This window comes from Nomascus leucogenys, chromosome 10 (genome assembly GCF_006542625.1).
Source record: "Nomascus leucogenys isolate Asia chromosome 10, Asia_NLE_v1, whole genome shotgun sequence".
NCBI lineage: Eukaryota > Metazoa > Chordata > Mammalia > Primates > Hylobatidae > Nomascus > Nomascus leucogenys.
Genome location: NC_044390.1, coordinates 12,609,844 through 12,636,379, shown reverse-complemented (window position 1 = coordinate 12,636,379; position 26,536 = coordinate 12,609,844). Strand labels below are relative to the sequence as shown.

The 26,536-nt window shown below is 41.8% G+C and overlaps 1 protein-coding gene across 2 annotated transcripts in view; it reads right to left on the bottom strand.

The window, feature by feature from the left end:
- The window catches only part of EEA1 (early endosome antigen 1), a 157,069-nt gene extending 131,070 nt beyond the window's left edge, over positions 1-25,999 (bottom strand). For both annotated transcript variants that reach the window (XM_030819863.1, XM_003259658.2), the window contains exon 1: positions 25,698-25,999. In XM_030819863.1, the coding sequence (XP_030675723.1) occupies positions 25,698-25,721 (24 nt within the window). In that variant the 5' untranslated portion in view covers positions 25,722-25,999. The remainder of the gene's footprint in view (positions 1-25,697) is intronic.
- Between the last annotated feature and the right edge of the window lie 537 nt (positions 26,000-26,536).

Here is a 26,536-nt window from a genome sequence, read left to right as displayed (position 1 = left end):
GTAAATCCTGCCATGCACTGTTTAGGCCCAAAGTTTGAGCAGATCTTTTCCAGGTAGAGATGAGAGGGCATTCCAACCAAAGCATTATTTGTAACAGCTTATAAATCATAAGCAACCTATATGTTCAAAATGAAGAAACTGTTAACTAAACTATGACGTAACTGTTCAACAGTCTTGACGATTAATGGGATAAGTGTGTAGGTTATAAAGTATGAAGGTTATGTAGAAAAATGAGAACGCAGTTGGAAGTGGTAGCTCATGCCTGTAATCCCAGCACTTTGGAAGGCTGAGGCAGGCAGATCACCTGAGGTCGGGAGTTCGAGACTAGCCTGACCAACAAGCAGAAACCCCATCTCTACTAAAAATACAAAAATTAGCCAGGTGTGGTGGCGTGTGCCTGTAGTCCTAGCTACTCAGGAGGCTGAGGCAGGAGAATCACTTGAACCTGGGAGGCGGAGGTTGCAGTGAGCCGAGATAGCACCATTGCACTCCAGCCTGGGCAACAAGAGCAAAACTCCGTCTCAAAAAAAAAAAAAAAATGAGAATGCATATGATATATGATATATCTACTACAAGAAATAAAAACAAGAAAAAACAAAAAGAAAGAAAAGAATGTATATGATATAAATCCTGAATTTGTCAAAGAGGTAAATACAACATTTGTATATATTATGACTAATTACATAAAAATATACACACATAAAGAGATTAAAAGGTAATCATATAAGACCAATGAGTTTTACGTTAGGGTGATTTTTTTGTTGTTACTTTTCCCCCTCATATTACTGAAAAGATGAGATTTGTATTAAGATGATTTTATTAACCACCCACCTACTTCCACCCATAATTTTTTGTTAGCGTTGTCATATTAAAGTTTTCTGATTTTTTTTTTTTTTTTTGAGACGGAGTTTCTCTCTTGTTGCCCAGGCTGAGTGCAATGGCGCGATCTCAACTCACCACAACCTCCGCCTCCCAGGTTCAAGCAATTCTCCTGCCTCAGCCTCCCAAGTAGCTGGGATTACAGGCATGCACCACCACCCTGGCTAATTTTGTATTTTTAGTAGAGACGGGGTTTCTCCATGTTGGTCAGGCTGGTCTTGAACTCCCGACCTCAGGTGATCTGCCAGCCTCGGCCTCCCAAAGTGCTGGGATTACAGGCGTGAACCACCATGCCTAGCCAAAAGTTTTCCGATTTTTAAAAAACTATTTGGCCTTGACAAAAAGATCCAGAGAATTCTAATTATCAAACACTTACCATTAATGTTTAAGTAGCTACAACCAAACAGACCAACTAAAGGAAAACCAGCTACAACAAAACTACTTCTCTATTCACTATACTTCTAAACAAATGTTTGAGTTGTCCACACCAGTTCTCTGCAGACACCAACTGTATGTCCTACAATTTAATTGAATTCTGACACTATCTGGAATCAGCACAGACCTCACAGACTAAGGGATCAGTCCCTTAAGACTGCCCTCCCCTTCTAACACCAATAGCAAATAAAAGGTCCCCAGGTTACCCACACTTTTGTCTACCTAGGCTATATATCGGGAACTCTCACAACTCCCCTCCTCAGGTTTGATAATTTGCTGTAGCAGCTCAAAGAACTCAGGGAAACATTTTACTTATGTTTACTCTAAAAGATATCTTAAAGGACACAAACAAACAGCCAGATGAAGCAATATGTAAGGGAAGGTCTGCAGGGGTCCCAAGTACAGGAGCTTCTGTCCCCATGAATTTAGAGATATGTCACCCTCCCAGCACATGAATGCATTCGACAACCAGGAAGATCTCCAAAATCATTGTTTAAAGTTTTTACAGGGGTTCCATTATATAAGCATGATTGATTAAGTCATTGGCCATTGATGATTAACTCAATCTCTAGCCCCTCTCTATTCCGGAAGGACAGAGGGTAGAGTTGAAAGTTCCATATCCTTAATCTTGTGGCTAGTGTCTATGGCAAGGAGTTCCCAACCTGAAGCTATCTAGGGGCCCATCAATATCACCTTATTAGCACAAACTCAGGTATTGCCAAAAGGTACTTATTATGAATGACAAATAACACTCCTTTCACCTCCATCACTCAAGGAATTCCAAAAGTTTTAGGAGCTCCATGCCAGAAACAAGAAAAAAGACCAAATATATATTTCTTATTATAACACAATATTACATCAATATTTGAAATTATGAAAAAAAAATACATAGTATTCAAAGTATTTACTTCAAATAAGAACAGATGTTGGCTGGGTGTGGTAGCTCACACCTGTAATCCCAACAATGGGAGGCCAAGGCGTGCGGATCATTTGAGATTTGAGGTCAGGAGTTAGAGACCAGCCTCGCCAACATGGTGAAACCCCATCTCTACTAAAAATACACACACACACCCAAAAAAAGCTGAGCGTGGTAGCACACACTTGTAATCCCAGCTACTGGGGAGCCCAGGGCAGGAGAATCACTTGAATCCGGGAGACGGAGGTTGCAGTGAGCCGACATCACGCCACGGCACTCCAGCTTAGGTGACAGAGAGACTCTGACTCAAAAAAAAAAAAAAAAAAAGAACAGATGTCTGCAATAAATAGGATATTCTAGATTGTTGGTATAAAAACAAATTCATAGTACAAGATCAGTATAAAACAGCATTAATCTCTGCAAAAAACTATCAAAGAAGCAAACACAAATTTGAGAAAGAACAGCACTTTACTGGGAGAAAAAATGTTATTGTTTACTATATGCAGTATCTTAAAAAGAAATATCACTGTCACAGAAGTTTTAACAACCTAAAACTTTTTTGAAATAAATGATTTATCTATTGCAGACTAGCTGTTTATTGAGTATAATTTAGACATTTTTTTTTTTAATAGGCAAAAATCTCACTCTGTGACCCAGGCTGCAGTACAGTGGCACAATCATGGCTCATCGTAGCCTCAAATTCCCTGGGCTCAAGCTATCCTCCCGCCTCAGCCTACTGAGTAGCTAGGACTACAGATGAGTGCCACCACACCTGGCTAATTTTCTTTTCTTTTCTTTTTTTTCTGAGACAGGGTCACAGGTGACTCTGTCACCTAGGCTGGAGTGCAGTGGTGCAATCTCAGCTCATTGCAACCTCTGCCTCCTGGGTTCAAGATATCCTCCCACCTCAGCCTCCTGAGTAGCTGGGACTACAGGCACATGCCACCACACCCGACTAATTTTTGTATTTTTTTTGTAGAGACAGGGTTTTGCCATGTTGCCCAGGCTAGTCTCAAATTCTTGGGCGCAAGCAATCCACCTGCCTCAGCCTCCCAAAGGGCTGAGATTACAGGCATGAGTCACCGTGCCTGGCCCTGGCTAATTTTCTTTAAGCAAAATTATTTCTAAAACTGGAAAGGATACAAGTATTAGAAATTAAATAATATACAACTCAAAATCTTGGGGATTTATAAGCTATCTATAAGGATTTCTTACAAAATGTAACTTTCGGGGCTGGGTGCAGTGGCTCACGCCTGTAATTCCAGCACTCTGGGAGGCCAAGGCGGGTGGATCACGAGGTCAGGAGATCGAGACCATCCTGGCTAACACGGTGAAACCCTGTCTCTACTAAAAATACAAAAAAAGTTAGCCGGGCGTGGTGGCGGGCGCCTGTAGTCCCAACTACTGGGGAGGCTGAGGCAGGAGAATGGCGTGAACCCAGGAGGTGGAGCTTGCAATGAGCCGAGATCTCGCCACTGCTCTCCAGCCTGGGTGTGACACAGCGAGACTCTGTCTCAAAAAAAATAAAAATAAAAATAAAAAAATTGAATAAAATGTAACTTTCAACACTGATTTTGTTACTCCATTTCATCCACGTCCCACCATAAAAACGAATTAGAAAGATTTTCACAAATGCAAAAAGTTTGAAAAGCCATTTACTATATGCAGACCTTAAGAACAATGCTTTAAATACATTATGCAAGCCTTATACTAAATGGATAGACAAAGGGCTCTCACTAACCCTTTTCTACTATTAAGAGCTAAAAACGAACATATAGATAAAGCGAGAAGGTATCTTTGCAAATAATGAATACTATTTCATGAAAAAAAATTCATGTAAAGTAATTGAGGGGTTCCCAGGGAGTTTTCATACTTGACCTCTTAGCTTATCACATACTCTTTAGGTAAATTCATTTACTCCCTTAATTTTCATTACCACCATTGCTGACAATAATAAAACACTAACTTTAATCCAGACCTTTGCTGAGTTTCCAATTCATATTTTCCTGTACTGCCAAGTATATCTAATTGAATGCCTTGAGAGCACCACAAAGTCTGCTTATTCAAAACCAAATTCATTTATCTTTGCTCAAAGCTTTCACCCATCTACACACTCCATCTCAGATTATAGAACCATCACACACTCATTTTGCCTAAATCCAAGGCATTACTCTTACTTGTCTCTATTCCTTAACCTTCACATCCAACCACCAAGTTAATTCAATTGCCCACTTAAATTTTGAATCTACCCCCCTTTCTCCATCTCCTTGGCCACTACCTTAATTCATGTTGCCATCATCTCTCACCTGGATTATAAAAGAGACCTAATATAGCACTCTATACCTCTACATCCACATTTCTGTTGTTTACTAAGAAATCAAGTAATGGATTTCTCAAAGCATTGCAACCAAACCAAACTCTTCATTCATCTCAACACTTTACCATCCTAGGAAAAAGTTTACTTTCCTCACTATGTTCTCCAGCTTAGTCAATAATATCCTCATTCATCAAGAACTTCAGTTAAAACCTACATGAACTATTAGCCAGGCATGGTGGTGGGCACCTGTAATCCCAGCTACTTGGGAGGCTGTGGCAGAAGAATCACTTGAACGCAGGAGGCGGAAGTTGCAGTGCACTGAGATCACACCACTGCACTCCAGCCTGGGTGACAGAGTGAGACTGTCTCCAAACAAACAAACAAACAAAAATTAAAACCTAAGTGAACTAAAACAGATATTTGCACACCAATGTTCATGGCAACATTATTCACAATAGCTAAAACATGTAAATAACCCAATGTCCATCAACGGATGAATGGATAAACAAAATGTAGTAGTATATACATCCACAATGAAATATTATTCAGCCTTTAAAAGGAAGAAAATTCTGATAACATGCTGCAACATGAAGCTAGAAATAATTATGCTAAGTGAAATAAACCAGACACAAAAGGATCACTATCGTATAATTCCATTTATATGAGGTACCTGGAACAGTTAAATTCATAGTGGCAGAAAGTGGAATTGTGGTTACAGTGGGTTTAGGGGAGGGGAGGAATGAAGAGTTATTGTTTTATGAGTATGGAGTTTAGTGGTAATGATTGTACAACAATGTTAATACATTCAATGCCACTGGACTGTACACTTAAAAATGGTAAAAACTGTATCTTTTAAATTATGTATATTTTGTCACAATTTTAATTCAAAAAAATTTTTTTAAAACCTAAATAAGTATTATATTGCAGGCATTACCACACAAACAAAATAATTATTTTACGTATTTAAGAACGCAGAGTTTTTACTACATATCCTTTTGAGATATAGCACAAACCCAAAAAACAACACTGCTAGAAAAAGAAACAGTAAAATTAATTCAATAATCTTAGCCATAATATTCATATTGTTAATTTTAAAGCTATTTATGTATATTTTAGCAAAAACATTTGCTAACGTTAAGAACCAAGATATTCAGTATAAGAAAAAATAATATAAATACAGAATCAAATAAGTAAAAAAACATTTTATATCTTAAATTTGAATTATTATTTTGGTTTTTGTTTCGTTTTTTTCTGAGACAGAGTCTCACTTTCTCACCCAAGCTGGAGTGCAGTGGTACAATCTCAGTTCACTGCAATCTCCATCTCCCAAGTTCAAGCAATTCTCCTGCCTCAGCCTCCTGAGTAGCTAGGATTACAGGCGTGCACCACACCCAGCTAATTAGTAGAGATGGGGTTTCACCGTGTTAGCCAGGATGGTCTCGAACTCCTGACCTGTGATCTGCCTGCATCAGCCTCCCAAAGTGCTGGGATTACAGGCATGAGCCACCACGCCCGGCCTTGTTTCTTAACAATAATGCTTATCATTCAAAAGCTTAAAAGCAAAGACAACCCAAAAGCAAAGTGCACCCTAAGTGCTTATGAAGAGTGATGGTCTCTAACCATCACTCCCCACTCAAAGGAACCAGAATTTTCTAGAGAAATGGCTGATTCCAGACATGGGAGAGGGAATTTACAAGATAAATCTGAAACATATTATTGTGCCAAAAAGCAAGGAAGCTTTTTGGACACAAATAAGTTCCTGTCAAAATGACGTCACCTTGAAGGTACTCCCAGTAGCTAAAGCTGAGATCATTTTCACATCAGCAAAAAACATTGACTATAATTGACTGAAACACGCTAAATATATGTAAATCCATGAATTCATAATATAAAAATCCATGAGTTAGTCAACTAATCTTTGACAATGGAACAAAGGCAACAAAATGAGAAAAGATAGTAGCTATTGCTTGAATGTCCCCACCAAAACTCATGTTGAAATTTAATTGCAAATGTAATGGTATTGAGAAGTGAGGCCTTTAAAACGTGACTAGGTCATGGTAGTTCCACCCTCATGAATGGATTGCCATTATTGTGAACATGGATCAGTTATCATGGGAGTGGCTTTGTTATAAAGACAAGCTTGCGGCCGAGCATGGTGGCTCACACCTGTAAACCCAGCACTTTGGGAGGCCGAGGCAGGCAGATTACCTGAGGTCAGGAGTTCGAGACCAGCCTGACCAACACAGAGAAACCCCGTCTCTACTGAAAATACAAAATTAGCTGGGTGTGGTGGCGCATGCCTGTAATTCCAGCTACTTGGGAGGCTAAAGCAGGAGAATCGCTTGAGTCCAAGAGGTGGAGGTTGTGGTGAGCTGAGATGGCGCCATTGCACTCCAGCCTGGGCAACAAGGGCAAAACTTCGTCTCAAAAAAAAAAAAAAAAAAAAAAAAAAAACAAGCTCTCCATCACACTGCTCTCTTGCCCTTCCTATTTGCTATGAGATGACACAGCAGACAGGACCTCACCAGAGAAAGGTGCTATGTGCTTAGACTCCCCAGCATCCAGAACTGTGAGCCAAATAAGCTTCTTTATAAATTACCTAGTATGTGGGATTCTGTAATAGCAGCAAAAAAAGAAAAAAGAAAAAAAAAATGGGCTAAGACAATAGTCTTTTCAACAAATCGTAATGGAACAATTGGATATTCACATGCAAAAAAAAAAATCTTAACACAGACCTTAAACTCTTCATAAAACCTAACTCAAGGCTAGACACGGTGGCTCATGGCTATAATCCAGCAACTTGGGAGGCCGAGGTAGGAGGATTACTTGAGCCCAGGAGCCCAAGACCAGCCTGGGCAACATGGTGAGACCCCACCTTAATAAATTTAGGTTGGGCGTGGTGGCTCATGCCTGTAATCCCAGCACTTTGGGAGGCCGAGAAGGGTAGATCACCTGAGGTCAGGAGTTTGAGACCAGCCCGCCCAATGTGGAGAAACCCTGTCTCTGCTAAAAATACAAAAATTAGCCAGGTCTGGTAGCAGGGGCCTGTAATCCCAGCTACTTGAGAGGCTGAGGCAGGAGAATCACTTGAACCCAAAAGGTGGAGGTTGCAGTGAGCCAAGATCACGCCATTGCACTCCAGCCTGGGCAACAGAGCAAGATTCCATCTCAAAAATAAATAAATTAATTAAATTTTAATTTTAATTTTAAAAAATTAACTCAAGGCCAGGCGCGGTGGCTCACGCCTGTAATCCCAGCACTCTGGGAGGCCGAGACAGGCAGATCACGAAGTCAGGAGTTCGAGACCAGCCTGACCAACATGGTGAAACCCGTCTCTACTAAAAATACAAAAATTAGCCAGGCATGGTGGTGCACACCTGTAATCCCAGCTACTCAGGAGGCTGAGGCAGGAGAATTGCTTGAACTCGGGAGGCAGAGGTTGCAGTGAGCCAAGATCATGCCACTGCACTACAGCCTGGGCAACAGAGCAAGACTCCGTCTCAAAAAAAAAAAAAAAAATTTAACTCAAAATGGATCACAAACCTAAATGTAAAACACAAAACTATAAACCCTAGAAGATAACATAGGAGAAATTACTGTGGTTTGTCCATTTTTTTTTAGGTAGAACACCAAAGGCGCAATCCATGAAAGAAAGAATTAATAAGCTGGACTTCATTAAAATTAAAAATGTCAGCTCTTCAAAAGACATTGTCAAGAGTAAAAAGACAAGCCATAAACTGGAGAAAAATATTTACAAAAGACAAACCTGATAATGGACTATTATCCAAAATATACAAACAACTCTTTAAATTCAACAGTAAAAAAACAAACAATCTAATTTAAAAATAAAGCAAAGACCTTATAGACAGGCATCTTACAAAAGAAGATACACAGATGGCAAATATGCATATGAACAGTTGCTCCACAGCATACATCATCAGGGTAATGCAAATTAAAACAATGGGATACAACACACCTAGTAGAATGGCCAAAATCCAGAACACTGCCACCATCAAATGCTGACAAGGATGTGGAGAAATAGGAACAGGAATTCATTGCTGGTGGAAATACAAAATGGTACAGCTACTTTGGAAGACAGTTTGGTAGTTCCTTACAAAACTAAACATACTCTTACTATACAATTCAGTAATCACACTCCTTGGTATTTACCCAAATGAACTAAAAACTTCTGTCCACACCAAAACGCGGACATAGAAGTTTAAAGTAGCTTTATTCATAATAGCTAAAGCTTATAATTGACCAAGATGTCCTCCAGTGGGTGAATCAATAACTTACTAGTACACCCAGATGATATTCTCCAGCGTTAAAAAGAAATGAGCTATTAAGCCATGAAAAGACAATGAAGAAACTTAAATGTATATTACTAAGTGAAATATAAAGTGAAAGGAGGCAATCTGAAAACGCTACATACTGTAAGATTCCAATTATATAGATTTCTGGAAAAGGCAAAACTATGAAAAAAGTGAAAAGATCAATGTTTGCCAAGAGTTAAGGGGAAGGGAAGGATGAATAGGCAAAACACAGTGGATTTGTATGGAAGTGAAAGTACTCTATATGGTATTATAATGGTAGATACTAAAAATTTGTCCCAAAATCCACAAAATGTACAACGCAAAGAGTGAATCCTACTGTAAACCGCAGACTCTAAATGATAATGATATGTCAATATAGGTTCACAAATCATAACAAATGTACCACTCTAGTGGGGAATGTTGATAATGGGGGAGTCTATGCATGTGTAGGAGCAGGAAGTATATGGGAAATCTCTGTAACCTTCACTCAATTTTATTGTAAACCTGTAATTGCTCTAAAAAGTAACTTCTGTTTTTCAAATCTAAGAATTTCCTTTTCTCAAGAAAGAGAAAATCAAAAGAAAACTAAGCAAACCTCAGTGATCACTGCTGGAGTAGCTAGTGTACCAACTCTTATTCTAACACTTAGTAATCAATGAAAAACAATTAAGTCTTCATCCTGCCTTCCAAGTATGCACTGAAATTTGGGATAACCAAATAGCCCTGGTTGATGTCAAAAAGTTCTTTACAGAAAAATTTCAGTTAATATATGCAGAAGCAATGAAAGATTTAGAAGATCATTTTGCAAATACTGCTGAAATCTAACCCAAATGACTTCATAAAATCTTCTCTGAATGTTCTTATTCAAATAAGAAATCTTTCCATCCTTTAAACTCAACTATGTCCCTTATTTATATTTCCTCTTGCAGCACTTATTCATAATACAAGGAAGAACAAAATGGTGTCAGTGGTAGTTCATTATGGTAATTACCATCAATGAATCAGGCCTATGTTTTCATGTCATGCCCTTGTAATTCTCTTATGTAATCCTCCCCTACATAAACTCTGGGCTGGCCATGAGACTTGCCTTGACTAATGGTAGTAGCAAATGAGACACAAGCAGAGACTTGAAAGGTGTCTGTCTGCACAAGGGGATTTGTTCTCTTGTTGCTGGAAACTCCTCTGCCAACACATAAACCCGGACTAGCCTTGGACACATGTGGCCCAATGGATAAAACCAGCAATATGACTGAAGGTACCTTAGATCATCCATTCTGTTTTCCACCTTATTTTCTTTTATAGATTTAGTGGGTACAAGTGCAGTTTTGTTAGATGGGCATATTGTGTAGTGGTGAAGTCTCGGCTTTTAGTGTACCCGCCACCCTAATAATGTCACTGTACAGAATAGGTAATTTTTTTTCATCCCTCACTCTCCTCCCACCCTCACCCTTCCCCCTTTTCCATCTTTATGTCTATTTGTATCCATTGTTTAGCCTTCTGTTTCTGAGTGATTTCACTTAGGATAATGGCCTCCAGTTCCATCCCTGTTGCTATAGAAGACATGATCTCATTCGTTTTTATGGCTGAGCAGTATTCCATGGTATATAGAAACCACATTTTCTTTATCCAGTCATCTGTTGATGGACACTTAGGTTGATTCTATGACTTTGCTGTGGTACAAAGTGCCATGATAAACAGCCATGTGCAGCTGTCTTTTTTGTACAATGATTTGTTTTCCTTTGGATATATACCCAGTACTGGGACTGCTGGATTGAATTGTAGTTATGTTTTTAGCTCTTTAAGAAATCTCCATACTGTTTTCCATAGAGGCTGTACTAATTTACATTCCCACCAACAATGTATGGGCATTCCCTTTTCTCCACATCCTCACCAACATGTTGTTGGTTTTGTTTTTTAATTTTTTGTAATAGCCATTCTGACTGGTGTAAGATAGTATCGCATTGCGGTTTTAATTTGCATTTCTCTGATGATTAGCAATGTTGAGTATTCTCTCATGTTTGTTGGTCACTTGTATGTCTTCTTTTGAGAAATATCTGCTAATGTCCTTAGCTTACTTTTTGATGGACTTGTTTTTTTCTTGTTGCGTTCCACGTAGATTCCGGATGTTAGTCCTTTGTCAGATGCATAGTTTGCAAACATTTTCTCCCATTCTGTAGGTTGTCTGTTTGTTGATTATTTCTTTGGCTGTACAGACTTTTACTTTAATTCCCATTTTTTTCTATTTTTGTTTTTGTATTTGCTTTTGAGGTCTCAGTCATAAATTCTTCACCCAAGCTAATGTCCAGAGAGATTTTCCTAGGTTTTCTTCCAGGGTTTTTAGTTCCAGGTTTTTTGTTTATTTGTTAGTTTGTTTTTGAGGCAGTCTTGCTCAGTCGCCCAGGCTAGAGTGCAGTGGCGCGATGTCAGCTCACTGCAACCTCCACCTCCCAGGCTGAAGCAATTCTCCTGCCTCAGCCTCCCAAGTAGCTGGGATTACAGGCGTGTGCCACCACATCTGGCTAATTTTTGTCTTTTTAGTAGAGACAGGGTTTCACTATGTTGGCCAGGCTGGTCTTCAACTCATGACCTCAGGTGATCTGCCCGCCTAGGCCTCCCAAAGTGCTGGGAGCCATCACACTTGGCCTAGTTTGAAGTCTTACATCTAAGTCTTTAATCCTTCAGTTAATTTGAGTTATCTTTTGTATATGGTGAACAATATGGGTCCAGCTTCATTCTTCTGCATATGGCTATCTAATTTTCCCAGCACTATTTATTGAACAAAGTATCCTTTCCCCGCTGCATTTCCCTACCCCCACCACACCCTCAGGTCTCCCCCTACCACTCATCCACCAGCCCATGCCCCCATGGCCTCTGCCCCTGCCTTTGCTTGCCTCTAGCCCTGCACTCAGATCCCAGGCCCATAATCAGAAGCCACAGTGCATAGTTTTGTCAACTTCATCGAATATCAGTTAGTATAACTATGTGGCTTTATTTCTGGGTTCTCTCTTCTGTTCCATTGACCTGTGACTATTTTTATACCAGCACCATGTTTACTGTAGCCTTGTAGCATAACGTGAAGTCAGGTAATTTGATGCCTCCCACTTTGTTCTGCTTAGGATTCCTTTGGTTATTCGCACTCTTTTTTGGTTCCACACGAATTTTAGAATTGTTTTTTCTAATTCTATGAAAAACAATGTTGGTAATCTGACAGGAATTGCATTGAGGCTCGGCGCACTGGCTCACACCTGTAATCCCAGCACTTTGGAGGCTGACGTGAGAGAATCACTTGAGGCCAAGGGTTCAAGACCACCCCCTGGGCAACACAGCAAGACCTTGTCTCTACAATGTTTTTTTGTTTTTTTGTTTTTTTTTTTGAGGAGTCTCCTCTGTAACCCAGGCTGGAGTGCAGTGATGTGAGCTCAGCTCACTGCAACCTCCGTCTCCAGAGTTCGAGCAACTCTCCCACTTCAGCCTCCCAAGTAACTGGGAGTAAAGGCACGCATCTCCATGACCGACTAATTTTTGTCTTTTCAGTAGAGACAGGGTTTTGCCACGTTGGCCAAGCTGGTCTTGAACTCCTGACCTCAGGTGATCCACCGGCCTTGGCTTCCCAAAGTGCTGGGATTACAGGCGTGAGCCACCACACCTGGCCAAAGCTATGTAAATTTACTTAACTTCTCTAAGCCTGAAATTCCCATTTGTAAAGTGAAACTAATAATGTCAGACTCACAGAATTGTTGTAAAGATTAAATAATATAAAATGTTTAAATTAGTGTCTGGCATTATGGTAGATACACTATAAATAGATACATATTATTATTAAGTACAACTCTCTACACAAAAAAGACTTAGAATCAAAATTTAAAAGCTGTCCGGGCACAGTGGTTTGTGCACGTAATCTCAACACTTTGGGATGCCGAGGTGAGAGTATCACTTGAGCCAAGGAGTTCAAGACTAGCCTGGATAACAAAGTGAGACCCCATCTCTACAAAAAATACAAAAAAGTAGCCAGGTGTGCTGGTGTGGGCCTGTAATCCCAGCTACTAGGGAGGCTGAGCCAGGAGGATTGCTTAAGCCTGGAAAGGCTGAGGTTGCAGTGAGCCGTGATCATGCTACTTGCACTCTAGCCTGGACAACAGGGAAGAACCTGTCTTAAAAACAAAACAAAACAAAACAAAAACAAAAAAAGCTAGAAGGTACTCAGAAATCATTTGGTCCAACTGCAGTCACTTCATACATGAGGAAACTAAAAGAAAGAATAGCTGGCTTGCCTGACAACGCTCTGCTATCTAATGGCAGAGTTGCAATTAACATTTAGGTTTCCGGGATCTCAACTGGTATCTTCCCTACAATCTCAAAATGTTTCTTGTTCATCTCTCTGATACCAATTAAGCCTAACTTCTCTAATCTCAATTTCTTCATTGATAAACTATAAGGACAGGATGAATTCATAGAATCTTCCAGCTCCAAAATTCTCACTCTATGATTGATTTGGAGCCATAAATTGGCTGACCTAAAAGGATGTCAAACATATTTCCAATATCTGTATATGCTTAGTTTTCTTATGGTCATATTTAAAACTCACTTAACTTACTAGTTACATGAAAATAATTTGTCTCTCACAAGCAGCCAAGTCAGTAAGAAACTGAGACTATCAGAACTCATTATAGATAAGTTCCTAGTACCTAAATTGAGTTTACAGATATCATACAATTAACTTAATATTAAGTGAAATATTAAGTGAATATAACTAATATTAAGTGAAATAATAAGCTTTAAAAATACCCACCATCGGATTAAAATTGACCTACATATCTTAGACAAGCTTAAAGTATAGGGTGTTTTGATTCATCAAATATGAATAGACAGCTATAAAAACATACCAAAATAAGGGTTAACAGTCTACTTTAAAGAAGCCACTTTTCATTTTATTTAAGTCTTAAACTCACTTACGGGAACAGGGAAAGGTACTGACAATAAAATTTCTTGAACAGAGATCTGTGGATCATGCCCAAAATCATGGACTATGAAATGAACTTAAAAATCTGGGCCGGGCACGGTGGCTCATGCCTGTAATCCCAGCACTTTGGGTGGCTGAGGTGGGTGGATCATGAGGTCAGGAGTTCGAGCCCAGCCTGACCAAAATGGTGAAACCCCATCTCTACTAAAAATACAAAAATTAGCTGGGCGTGGTGCCACACGCCTGTAATTCCCAGCTACTGGGGAGGCTGAGGCAGGATAATCGCTTGAACCTGGGAGGCAGAGGTTGCAGTGAGCCAAGATTGTGCCATTGCACTCCAGCCTGGGCAACAGGGTGAGATTCCACTGCAAAAAAAAAAAAAAAAAAAAAAAATCTGTTAGGTGACCAAGCACAGTGGCTCATGAGGCCAGAAGTTTGAGAACAGTCTGGTCAACATGGCAAAACCCCATCTCTGCTAAAAATACAAAAATTAGCCAGGCATGGGGGCATGTGTCTGTAATCCCAGCTATTTGGGAGGCTGAGGCATGAGAATCGCTTGAACCTGGGAGGCAGAGGTTGCAGTGAGCCTAGATGACACCATTACACTCCATCCTGGGCAACAGTGAGACTTTGTCTCAAAAAAATCTGTTAGGTAACACTTTATAATCTATCAGAAATTCGAATCTACTGGCTACAGATTCCCATTGTAAAAGATATATAGAATCAGTTTCAAAGAAGTAGACCACAAAATTCATAAAATTAAAATCCATCCTGAATATAATCATTTTCTATAATGCAAAAATTGAGAGAGACGATCCAAATAGTAGATGACTGTCGTAACTTGGGTTCCCAAGGAAACAGACTCTGAGACTAAAATTTGCATACAAGAGGTTTATCAGGAAGTAATCTCAAGAACAACACCTGTGTGGGCATAGAGGAAAGCATGACTGGGTAGAGGGAGAAGTTGAACAGTACTGAACAGTAACACAATTGCAACAGCAACCTCAGTGAATCCTACTAAGAGTTCTGAAGTGGGGACAGTCCTTCATATAAGACGCTAATGAGGCAAAGCATATCTTCCATATTAATCATTAATTAAATGCAGGCTGCTTCCAGAAAGGAGACATAATCTTGGGTGCTTCCTTCTACAAGGGCAAGTCCAAGAAAAAAATGCACCTATGGGCCTTTAGCAGCCATGACTCTAGGCAGCTAAAGGAAGGTGTCTCCACCCTGAATGGGGATCTAGGTGTCACACTACAATAATGTGCCTTACTTGCCTTTGAAATGTCAAAAAGGGCTATACACTGGAGGGACAAAGATCTCGGTAAAGAAGGAGACCTAATATCTTCTGGAGCCTACTATGTGGCAGGTGCTGTTTCCACCACTGCACTCCAGCCTGGACAACAGAGCAAGACTGTGTCTAAAAAAAAGAAAAAGAGAGAGATCACCAGCCGGGCACGGTGGCTCACGCCTGTAATCCCAGCACTTTGGGAGGCCGAGGTGGGCAGATCATTAGGTCAGAAGACCATCCTGGCTAACACAGTGAAACCCCGTCTCTACTAAAAATACAAAAACATTAGTCGGGCATGATGGCGGGTGCCTGTAGTCCCACCTACTCAGGAGGCTGAGGCAGAAGAATGGTGTGAACGTGGGAGGCGGAGCTTGCAGTGAGCCCAGATCATGCCACTGCACTCCAGCCTGGGCGACAGAGCAAGACTCCACCTCAAAAAAAAAGAAAAAGAGAGATCACCTAGCCCATGCCCTCATTGAACAGATAAGGAAAATAAAGCCCAAGAAAGCTCAATGATTTGCCTAAGATCACACTGGTAGCAGAAGTAGAACCTGAACTCAGGTCTTTGATTCCAGATTCACTGATGTCTTAACATGCTCTGGTGCCTTTATAATCAAAAACTTAATAACACCAAAATAATCCTGAGGCATAAATCTTATTATAAAGCTCTGGATATCAACTTCCCCTAGATTATGTGCATTTTCAAATTCCTGCACATAAGAAACCTGAATTTTATACTAGTTGAAGAAATATCAGTTGGTAGTCTGCTAAATGAAAGACTATATTTTTATTAACAATAGTAATAGCTAACATGTAAACTCTATGATGGGCACTATGCTAAGCACTTTAATTGCTTTATAACATTTAATCCTCACAACAATCTTTTGAGTAAAGACAACAGATTGCTCTCATTTACCCAAGTGGGGAAAAAAATAAGTTTAAAGAAGCTAACTTAGTCGTTAGCTAAGACCACAAATGTAATAATGGGCAGAGCTGAGATTCCATCTGACTTTGAGTCTTGTGCTTTTAAAGTTAAACTACTCACTGCGCTACAGCCCTATGATACGTCTCAGTTTTTCTTTTCTAAACTTTTCAAATTTTCATGATGTATGAGATTTATTTTCATAATCAGAAATATATTTTGTTTTTAAATATTTTTAAAATAAAATCATTGCTTAAAATATATAGGCAGTTGCAAACAAGTTACATGAAACAAACAAAAAAAAAAGTTTTACAGAACAAAATAAACTCATACTTCTTTATTGGGGATCTAACTCAATATGACCTACCAACCACCTAATCCATTCACAAAGCAATTATTTTGGCACAGCACAGTATAAAGGAAGGAACTCTTAAAACATTATCCAAACATTATTTAGTTAATTAAGTCAAAATAAAATACCACCAACACCCTGGAAAAATTTTTATATTAGCATACATATGTAAAATTTAACCACAGTCTGATATTAAAAACTGAGATAAGGGAAAGAACATGATTTTTATTAAATTGCATCTACTGCTATGGCCCATGCAACACTAAAACAGATGTCTATGCATCTTATGCTAAATATGTCAATCAATCATAGGGCATGCAATGGCCATGATCCATCCTAAAGTAAGCTGTCCTACCACTGTCCGTGTTGAGAACACAGCCCAAGACAGCCAAATTATATGATTCCCATGCCTACTGCTGACTAACCAGATGCAATCACTTGGACTCAACCATTCACAAGCTAGCTAGCCACCAGTGAAATGGCCCAGCACAGGGCAGGGGGAGGCCCATGCAGGAGTGAACAGCTACAGCTGGGTCCCATGTTTAGGCCTGTGAATTACAAACTAAAAAGAGAAATGATTGATTAGCTGTACAAACTGACACTAAACAGACATACAGTGTAGTTATGAGATAAAGTAAGAGTACTTGAAGGACTTGAGCAAATCAAAGTTACAACCCAGCCAAAGTTTCAAAAGACCATAGATTCTGAGTGTGCAGAAGCCATGTTAATAAGAAAAAAACTAGAATAAAGAGTAAGAAATGCCAGGCACGGTGGCTCACGCCTGTAATCCCAGCACTTTGAGAGGCCAAGGCAGGCGAATCACCTGAGGTCGGGAGTTCAAGACCAGCCTGACCAACATGGAGAAACCCATCTCTACTAAAACTACAAAATTAGCCGGGCATGGTGGTGCATGCCTGTAATCCCAGCTAGTCAGGAGTCTGAGGCAGGAGAATCACTTGAACCCGGGAGGCGGAGGTTGCGGTGAGCCAAGATCACACCATTGCACTCCAGCCTGGGCAACAAGAGCGAGACTCCATCGCAAAAAAAAAAAAAAAAATTTACTTAACAACAGAAACAAGGATGCAAACAGGTGAACTGAGTCCTTTAATAGATGAACCCAAAGAGCACTGCCTTAATCCTGCAAAGCCTTCCAGTAAAAATGTCTCAGAGGCTCAGTTCCATATGACGTTTTTGGTCTTCGATTTCTAAGAAATTCTACCTTTTTTTATTGCAGAACGTATCCTTATAACCATTACTATCCTATTTGAGCTAACCAAATAGATTCTTTACTCCTAGAACCAAATGAACTTAATCAGAACCATTATCACTGTTACAGAGCCATGGTAAAGTTTATTTCCAGAAAAATGACCTACAAAAGATGTGTTTCATGGTGCCACAACTCCTAGAAGACACAATATTACCCCACCCCCAACCTTGGTTGACTAGACCAGCAATGGACACTTGACTCGGAGGAAATAACTCTATTGGCCATCCAGAGACCTATGCATGACCCGACAAGAAAAGATGAGAAGAACGTTTTAGATTCTTCTGTTGGGATTTTGGAAATGAGACACTGGGCCAGTTGGCTATGCAAAGTTAACATGAAAGGCATGTGGAATCATGTCAGATGGCCATCAAAATCCTGGCCATACTTGGTAAGCAGCAGCGAGAAGAATAGGCACAGATAAGTGGAGACAAGAAGCCAGTGGTCCATCAGAGAGTGTGAGACAGAGAAAAGAGCTGCCTCTGTCCCTGACACATTCTAGGTCCTGCTCTCCAGAGACCCAACTAGGTATACAGTAATTCCAGATCTTGGATCACTATGAAACCTTATAATAAATCCCCCTTTCAACTTAAACTAATTTGAGATCTGTAATCCTTGAAAATAAAGTTACTGGCTGGATGTGGTGGCTCACGACTGTAATCCCAGCACTCTGGGAGGCCAAGGCAGGCAGATCACGAGGTCAGGAGATCATCCTGGCCAACATGGTAAAACCCTGTCTCTACTAAAAATACAAAACTTTGCCGGATATGGTGGCGCATGCCTGTAGTCCCAGCTACTCGGGAGGCTGAGGCAAGAGAATCGCTTGAATCCAGGAGGCAGAGGTTGCAGTGAGCCGAGATCACACCACTGTACTCCAGCCTGGCTACAGAGCAAGACTCTGTCTCAAAAAAAAAAAAAGAAAGAAAAGAAGAGCAAGACTCTGTCTCAAAATAAAATAAAAAAAGAAAAGAAAGTTATTAGAAGATGGTCAAAGAATGACAGATTACATTAATGCATTAAATATTTCAATACTTTCCATGTAGTCTGTACTCCCTGTTTCTATTCCCTTATTTCCTAGTCATTCATTTCCCCCGTGACTCTCTTGAAACTGAAATAGGTATGACCCAATTGTCACATTCAGTGGGCACTTCTCAGTCCTTATTTGACTCAACTTCTCTTCAACATTTGCACATACCTAACACCTGCCTCTACTTGTCTCCTGAGTGCTGGACCTGTATTTTCTCCTGCCTACTGAACATCTCTACTTGGGAAGTCCAGACCTCTAGTTCACATTTATCTTCTTCCCCAACCTTTTCCTCCTCCTCTATCCTTAATCTTAAGTCTATTCCACCACCCTCACAGCTACCCAAACTACTCACAAGTCAACAAGTTCTAGCAATTCTATCCCTCTTCTTGAAAATCAATTTATTCTCTCTCTATCCCCAAAACCACTGCCTGAATTCAAACTTTCATTATCCCTAGACTGAAGGCCAGAGGTCCAGAAATTCTGATTCAATTGAGAAACTCAAAAATCTGGTTTAAGAATTCCAAATGATTCCAATATGCAACGATTTTAAGAACGACAACAACTTTCTAGCTGATCTCTCCCTAATGAAGTCATCCTCTCTACAGGGCCACCAAGTAGTCTATATATATTACTGAAAAACCACCAGGCATCAAGCACCACGTTAGACCTAAAGATACAAAGAAAGACAACAAAATCTCTACCTTGGCCGGGTGCAGTGGCTCACGCCTGTAATCCCAGCACTTTGGGAAGCCAAGGCGGGCAGATCGCCTGAGGTCAGGAGTTCGAGACCAGCCTGGCCAACATAGTGAAACCCCGTCTCTACTAAAAATACAAAAAAAAAATTAGCTGGGCATGGTGGCGGGCGCCTGTAATCCCAGCTACTCGGGAGGCTGAGGCAGGAGAATTGCTTGAACCCGGGAGGCAGAGGTTGCAGTGAGCCGAGATTGCACCGCTGCACTTCAGCCTGGCCAACAAGAGCAAAACTCCACCTCGAAAATAAAATAAAATAAAATAAGGATTATCTGGGAGAAATATTTTTGGAGGGTTTTTCCTTATTACAAATTTGATAACTTTAAAATTCTCTGGCTGGGCGCAGTGGCTCATGTCTGTAATCTCAGCACTTTGGGAGGCCGAGGCGGGCAGATCACGAGGTCAGGACATCGAGACCATCCTGGCTAACATGGTGAAACCCTGTCTCTACCAAAAATACAAAAAAATTAGTCGGGCGTGGTGGCGGGCGCCTGTAGTCCCAGCTACTCGGGAGGCTGAGGCAAGAGAATGGCATGAACCTGGGAGGCAGAGCTTGCAGTGAGCCAAGATTGCACCACTGCACTCCAGCCTGGCTGACAGAGCGAGACTCAGTCTCAAAAAAAAAAAAATTCTCTGTGGCTCCTTACTGTCTACAGTATAAGGTCCAAAACCCTTCAAGCTACCTGTTGCAACCATCCCATCCAAATCCAAAAATACGCACAATCCCCCTACTCTATACTAAACCATATCATGCTCTTGGGTTTGTCTGGTTCCTGTCACTAAAACGCCCTTCTGTCCTTTGTCCCTCCTTGCCTGAGTCACTTCCATCCTCTGCAAAGACTTCCACAATCTCTATTCCTTGCCTTCCCCTACCACACCCCCTCTCCACCACAGTTACTTTTTCTTTTGTGCTTACAAACTTTTCCTCTGTGTATCTATTACAACACTTACCACATTGTTTTGTAATTATTTATCTGTCTCCTGCATTAAAACTCCGCAGGTTTTTTTTTTTTATTCTCGAGAGTGTTTTGCACAGTAGTTAGCACAAAATAAATATTCAGTAGTACATAAAATGAATGCACCTATGTTCTAAGTCCTCATCTACCTCGTCTACAAAAAAAAAAAAAAGTGGAGATTAGAAAAATAAATGAAGTGATAAGTGTTCCTTAAAAAAATTTGGAGTTTATAATTATAATAACACTGAAACACCATTTTAAAAAATCAGCCAGGTGTGGTAGTTCACAGCTATTCCTGAGGCTGAGGCAGGAGGGCCACTTGAGCCCAGGAGGCAGGGGCTGCAGTGAACGTGATGGTGTCACTGCACTCCATCCTGGCTGACAGAGCCAGACCCTGTTTCAAAAAAGAAAAAAAAAGAAAAGAAAGTTAAACACCAAAAACAACAACAAAACACCAACATTAGCAGCAGCTAACATTTAAGACTTTTTTTTTTTTTTGGGCGGGGGGATGGAGTTTTGCTCGTTGCCCAGGCTGGAGAGTGCAATGGCACGATCTTGGCCCACTGCAACCTCTGCCTCCCAGGTTCAAGCAGTTCCCCTACCTCAGCCTCCCTAATAGCTGGGATTACAGGTGCCTGCCACCACGCCCAGCTAATTTTTTCTATTTTTAGTAGAGACGGGGTTTCACTATGTTGGCCAGACTGGTCTCAAAATCCTGACCTCAGGTGATCCACCCACCTCAGCCTCCCAAAGTGCTGGGATTACAGGCGTGAGCCACTGTGCCTGGCTAAGACTTTTGTACATATTAGTTATCTAGTTCTCAACTTTATAAGGAGGCTAGTATTATTACAACTATTTTCCTGAGACACAGAGAAGTAACTTCTCCAAAACTACACAGATAGTAAATGAAATAGGATACAAACCCAGGTAGTCTGGCATCAGAGTTCATGTTCTTAACTACTAAATTACATTATTTCTTTAGCTCAAGCAAAAGGCCACTGGAATTAGAGACGAAAATTGAGTACTAGCCCTGGTTCTTTTCATTTCTTAATGTCTTCTTTATTCTTAGTTCTAGTCCTGGTTCTTTAATATCTTAATCTCTTCTTTATTCCTAACATGCTAAAAAAAAAAAAAAACAAACTACTCAAAAGGAAAATCATTCCATTAGCTGTCACTTTTTCAAATTCACTTCAATAAATTAGCAATACTTTCATCAAACTTAGATGTGCAACTCATCTGGGAAGCCTTCCCAACATCTAAAACCAGGGCCCTCTTGCTGGGTGTTCTTGGGGCATCCTGTGTTTGTCCTTCCTAGAACTCATTCAAGAGTATAGTTGTATGAATCTCTGAACAATTCCTCTCTCTTCCACTGGACGCTAAACTCCACAAAAAATTCATGACTGCTTTACCCATCATTGTCTGCAGAGCACACAGTAGGCCCACAAAAGATGTCTCAAAAAAAAAAAAAAAAACACTAATCACAGTACGTTACTTTTTTTTTAACACAGGGTCTCACTCTGTTGCTGGAGTGCAGTGGTGCGATCTTGGCTCACTGCAACCTCTGCCTCCCAGGTTCAAGCAATTCTCCCACCTCAGTCTCCCAAGTAGTTGGGATTACAGGCATGCACCACAAAGCCCGGCTAATTTTTGTATTTTTTGGTAGAGACGGGGTTTCACCACATTGACCAAGCTGGTCTCGAACTCCTGATCTCAGTGATCTGCACGCCTCAGCCTCCCAAAGTGCTGGAATTACAGGCATGAGCCACTAAGCCAGCCCACAGTAAGTTATAATACTTAAGAAAGAAATGGCAACAAGGTTCACAAGCTGCCTAAGGTACTAAATGTTGATTAAATTTCTAACCATCAAGTACTTTAAATTCATGTTTTTCTTCAAAGGACTATTAAGTAAAATATTCAATACATACATATTGGAGCTACTTCATTTTGGTTTTGTTTTGAGGTTTTTTTGTTTTTGTTTTTGTTTTCCAGCCTCTTTCAAGCCTCAGAGAAACACCTTAGTAAGCTAATGAAAAATGAGGAGCAGTAGCAGGAGGAGGGACAGAAGCAGGAGAACCAGAAACCAAATTTCTGTAAAGTATCCTGAGACTTACTGATGATGTTCAAAGACTTTGAGTTCTAATTGATTGTAAGCACTTTGTCTGTTTCTTCTTTTAAAAAATGCTATTTAAAGGAAACTATTCAGAAGAAAATAAGAATAGTTAAAATGAAAAGGTCACCTAAAAACAAAATGTTAAAGGAATGCCACATAATTTCTTTTTTCTTTTTTTTAGATGGAGTTCCGGTCTTGTTGCTCAGGCTGGAGTGCAATGGAGCGATCTCAGCTCACTGCAACCTCCGCCTCCCGGGTTCAAGTGATTCTCCTACCTCAGCCTCCTGAGTCACTGGGATTATAGGCATGCACCACCACTCCCAGCTAATTTTGTATTTTTAGTAGAGTCAGGGTTTCTCCATGTTGGTCAGGCTGGTCTCAAACTCCCAACCTCAGGTGATCCGCCGGTCTTGGCCTCCCAAAGTGCTGGGATTACAGGCATGAGCCACTGCACCCAGCCAAGGAATGCCACATAATTTCAAAGCACAGAGTCCATTTCAAATAAATCTCTAAATTAACAATAGCTTTAATCTTATATCTTAATATCTGTGCTGAGAAATAAGATTAGCAGGGAGGGGCAAAATAGGTTGCCATGTTACACAATTTAAAGATTCAAGTTATACTTGTTGGTAAATACCACTTGTAGAGTTAATAAAATATATATATTCTACCTTCTAAACTAGTAAGTCACCAGATTTAAGACATTTATCAAAATGTCCCTATTAAATACTCAGCATTAACACTGACCCAACTACAAGATAAAAGCTGAACTCCTTCAAAGGGACTCTTAAGTCCTCTCACAATTTGGTCTCTAGCCACCACAGTAGCTTCATCTCTTACTAATTGCTACAGACCATCTCACTTCCTAAGCTTCATTGTTCACACTCCTCATAGTACTACCTGCGCCTTTTATGACTCCATCTCTTTACATTTGCTGTTCCCTCTGCCTGACATGCCCTTCCCTCTTCTGAGCTGTGAATATGCCCCCCTCCCTGAAGCTTTTCCTAATTGCCCTCACCTCCCACAGAGTGCCTCCTGGGTCCTCTTTCCTCTTCATTATTCTGTTACATAGCACTGTCATTACTTTTAAATGTTCACCTCCCAAACTGCCTGTGAGTTCTAAAGGGAGGACCCATAGCTTAATCAACTGTTTCCCACCTCTTAGCATGAAGCCTGGCATTTACTGAAACTCAGTATAACTACACTGAATAAAAGAAAGTTCAGTACTTAACTGTGAGAAACACTTCAAACTTTCCTATTAAAGAGTTAACGCATTTAACACAGTGATTCTCAACCAGAGGCAATTTTGCCCCTAGGGGACATTTGGTAAAATCTGGAGGTATTTTTGGTTGTCACAACAAGGGGGAAGGGATATAGGGGAATGCTACTGGCATCTAGTGGGGGTAGATGCCAGGGATGCTGCTAACATCCTACAAGGCACAGGGCAGCCTCCCACAACACAGAATTATCCAGTCACAAATGCCAATAGCGCCGACGTTAAGAAACTCAGTTGTCAACTGACTTATTCAGATGTGATGATTCAGTATCACATCTCTGCAATAACCACAATCAATTTCACTTTTGTAGTTTCAACTGAAGCTTCTTTAACAGTTGATAGGTACGCACCAACATTAAAAATGATCTTCATATAATCTCGATGTTTAAACCAAGATTACTAGAAAGCATCCCATATTTCTGAAAACCAATCTATAACTACAGAAGCCACTCTTAAACCAGTAAACACTTTTATTTGTAAACTTCAAAGCAAACCACAGGCAAACTAATTTTCACTTGCAGAAGTATGACAGAAACACAATCTGAAACATGAGGTAATCAGTTCCTCCAGGTCTGATAAAAGAAAAGTCTCCTAAAGCCTGAAAGTAAATCATGCACAGATGTCTTTACTGCTGAACTAAGGAAGTGATGGGGAAAGTAAAGGACATGCCCTTGCTACTGCCAAAATCATCGCTTACCAGGATTTCGAAATTCACAAAACACTGCAAAATACAATTAAATGTCAACACAGGTTGTCAGATAAAGAAGTTAACTACTTCTCCCTCTAATAACTGACCAAGTTTCACATGACTTCATTCTTTCAGGAGAAAGCTAGGCAGAAGCAAGAGCACTCCCTTCCTATCTACTGGATGACTCAACTCTCTTCCGCACATTCCTCGGCTGAATCCTACAAATTCACTAATTTCTTTTGTCCTTTGAACTAGTTATCCGACTCCCTCGGTAAAGAACTAATAGGCTTGGCACCTACTTTTCAATCATTTACATTTTGTTACACCCTATCAGCCTCAAAAGGAAAAGAAAAATGCTATACCAAAAAAAACAAACTTAAGTTGATAGGTACAATAACTCTTATAGGAAAAGAGATGTGAATTATGTTATTCTAGTAACTGATTCTTAAATGATACACCTACAGTTTTCTAATGCTCTAATCTTTCTGTCCTCAAGGTTTTCCAGACTTCAGAGACAGCACTGGCAGAAACTAAGTGTATACCACTTGATCAAGCTTACTGCGAATTTATTCTTGGATAGCTAAAATAAGGTAGTGGGGCTTGGACAGAAAACGTATTTTTAATTAAAAAAAAAAAAGTTTCCAACAGTGAGTAACATCTCCCTTCTTGGCTGACTTTGCCAGTGTCAGTCCCACGACAGGGCCCAGGCTAGGCCGGGGCTCACCACACCACCCTCCAATGTGGTCCAAAGGGGAAAGCGGGGCCGTGTGTGGCAGGTGCGCGTCGTGTCAAATTGGGGGGCACGGGGAGTGCGGCGGGTAGGGAAGGGCGAAGCAAGCCGCCTGCAATCTCCCATGGGGCGTTCTCCAGCCCGGCAGGCGGCGGCTGGCCCGTCCCACGGGCAGCAACTCTCCATTTTCATTCCCACTCCGGGATCCGGGGAGGAACGCGCCGGCACCACACCCTCCAGCTCGCAGCCCGCTCGCACACACGGAGCCCCGCGCCGGAGCGGACGCCAGGCCTGGACGCGCGGGGCCACCAGGGCTCCGCCTGCCACCCCGCCGCGTCGGCCCCACCCGCCCTCCCCGCCCCCGGGCCGGGCGACCGAGGCCTAAGCGCCTGCCGGGCTGTGGGGCCTAGGGAAGGAAGGAGCCCGCGCTGAGGAGGGGCGCCCGCGCCGCGGCCCCGAGCTCCGGCTGTCCCGCTCACGTGCTGCCGGAAAGACGGTTTCACTCTCTTACCCTCTGTAAAATCCTCCTTAACATGGTTTAACCACCACCCGGCGCCGCCGCGGTGACTCTCCAGACCCTGCGCGGGGCCACTCACTACTCAGGGCGCGCGGGCGGGAGGGACTGGGCCGGGAGGGGACCGGGAAGGAGGTCGGGGCGAGGCGGTGGCGGCGGCCGCTTGGGCGGCCCCGACTTCCCCACAGGCGGCGAGAGGGAGCACGCGAGAGAGAGCGAGCGAACGACTAGGAAGCCTGCGAGCGCCTCCTACCCGCCCGCCGGGCGGCCCCCGTAACTGACAGGTGGGCGGGCCCGCCCGCGGCCGCCGGGGGGCGGGGCGGTGGCGGGCCCGCCCCTCGCCTGTCCCTTCGCGGGAGGCGGGGCTGAGGGGGGCCGGTCCGGGCCAGCGACCAATCGGAAGCGGTGGCAACGTGGGCAGCTGCGTGACGGACAGGCGGCAGGACGCTGTTGCCGCAGCTTCTTCCGGCTAGCTAGGGGACGCCGAGGCTGCGGAGCGCACGCTTGGGCTCCGTCAGAGGGCCGCGTCCGCGCGACGACCGCGTGCCCGCTAGTGGAAGGCGGGCGAGGACCCCTGGGGGTGTGGGAGGAGGGGACGCCTTAGGCTGTTTTGTAAAATGTGTCGGTGTGACCCCTCCGGCGGTTGCTACTGATTCTGGACGTGGTACTGAGCCTGAGCTATATCCTCGTTTCTGCTGGAAACGCTGACTCTGCCTCTTAGCCCCTGGGTTGAAGCCAACTAGAAAATCTCAGACGTGCTTAACCGGTCTGTTGGGCATCCCTGCCCTTTTCCAGCCCCTGGTTTGCTTTCCCTGCTCCCTTCCTGCTTCTAATTT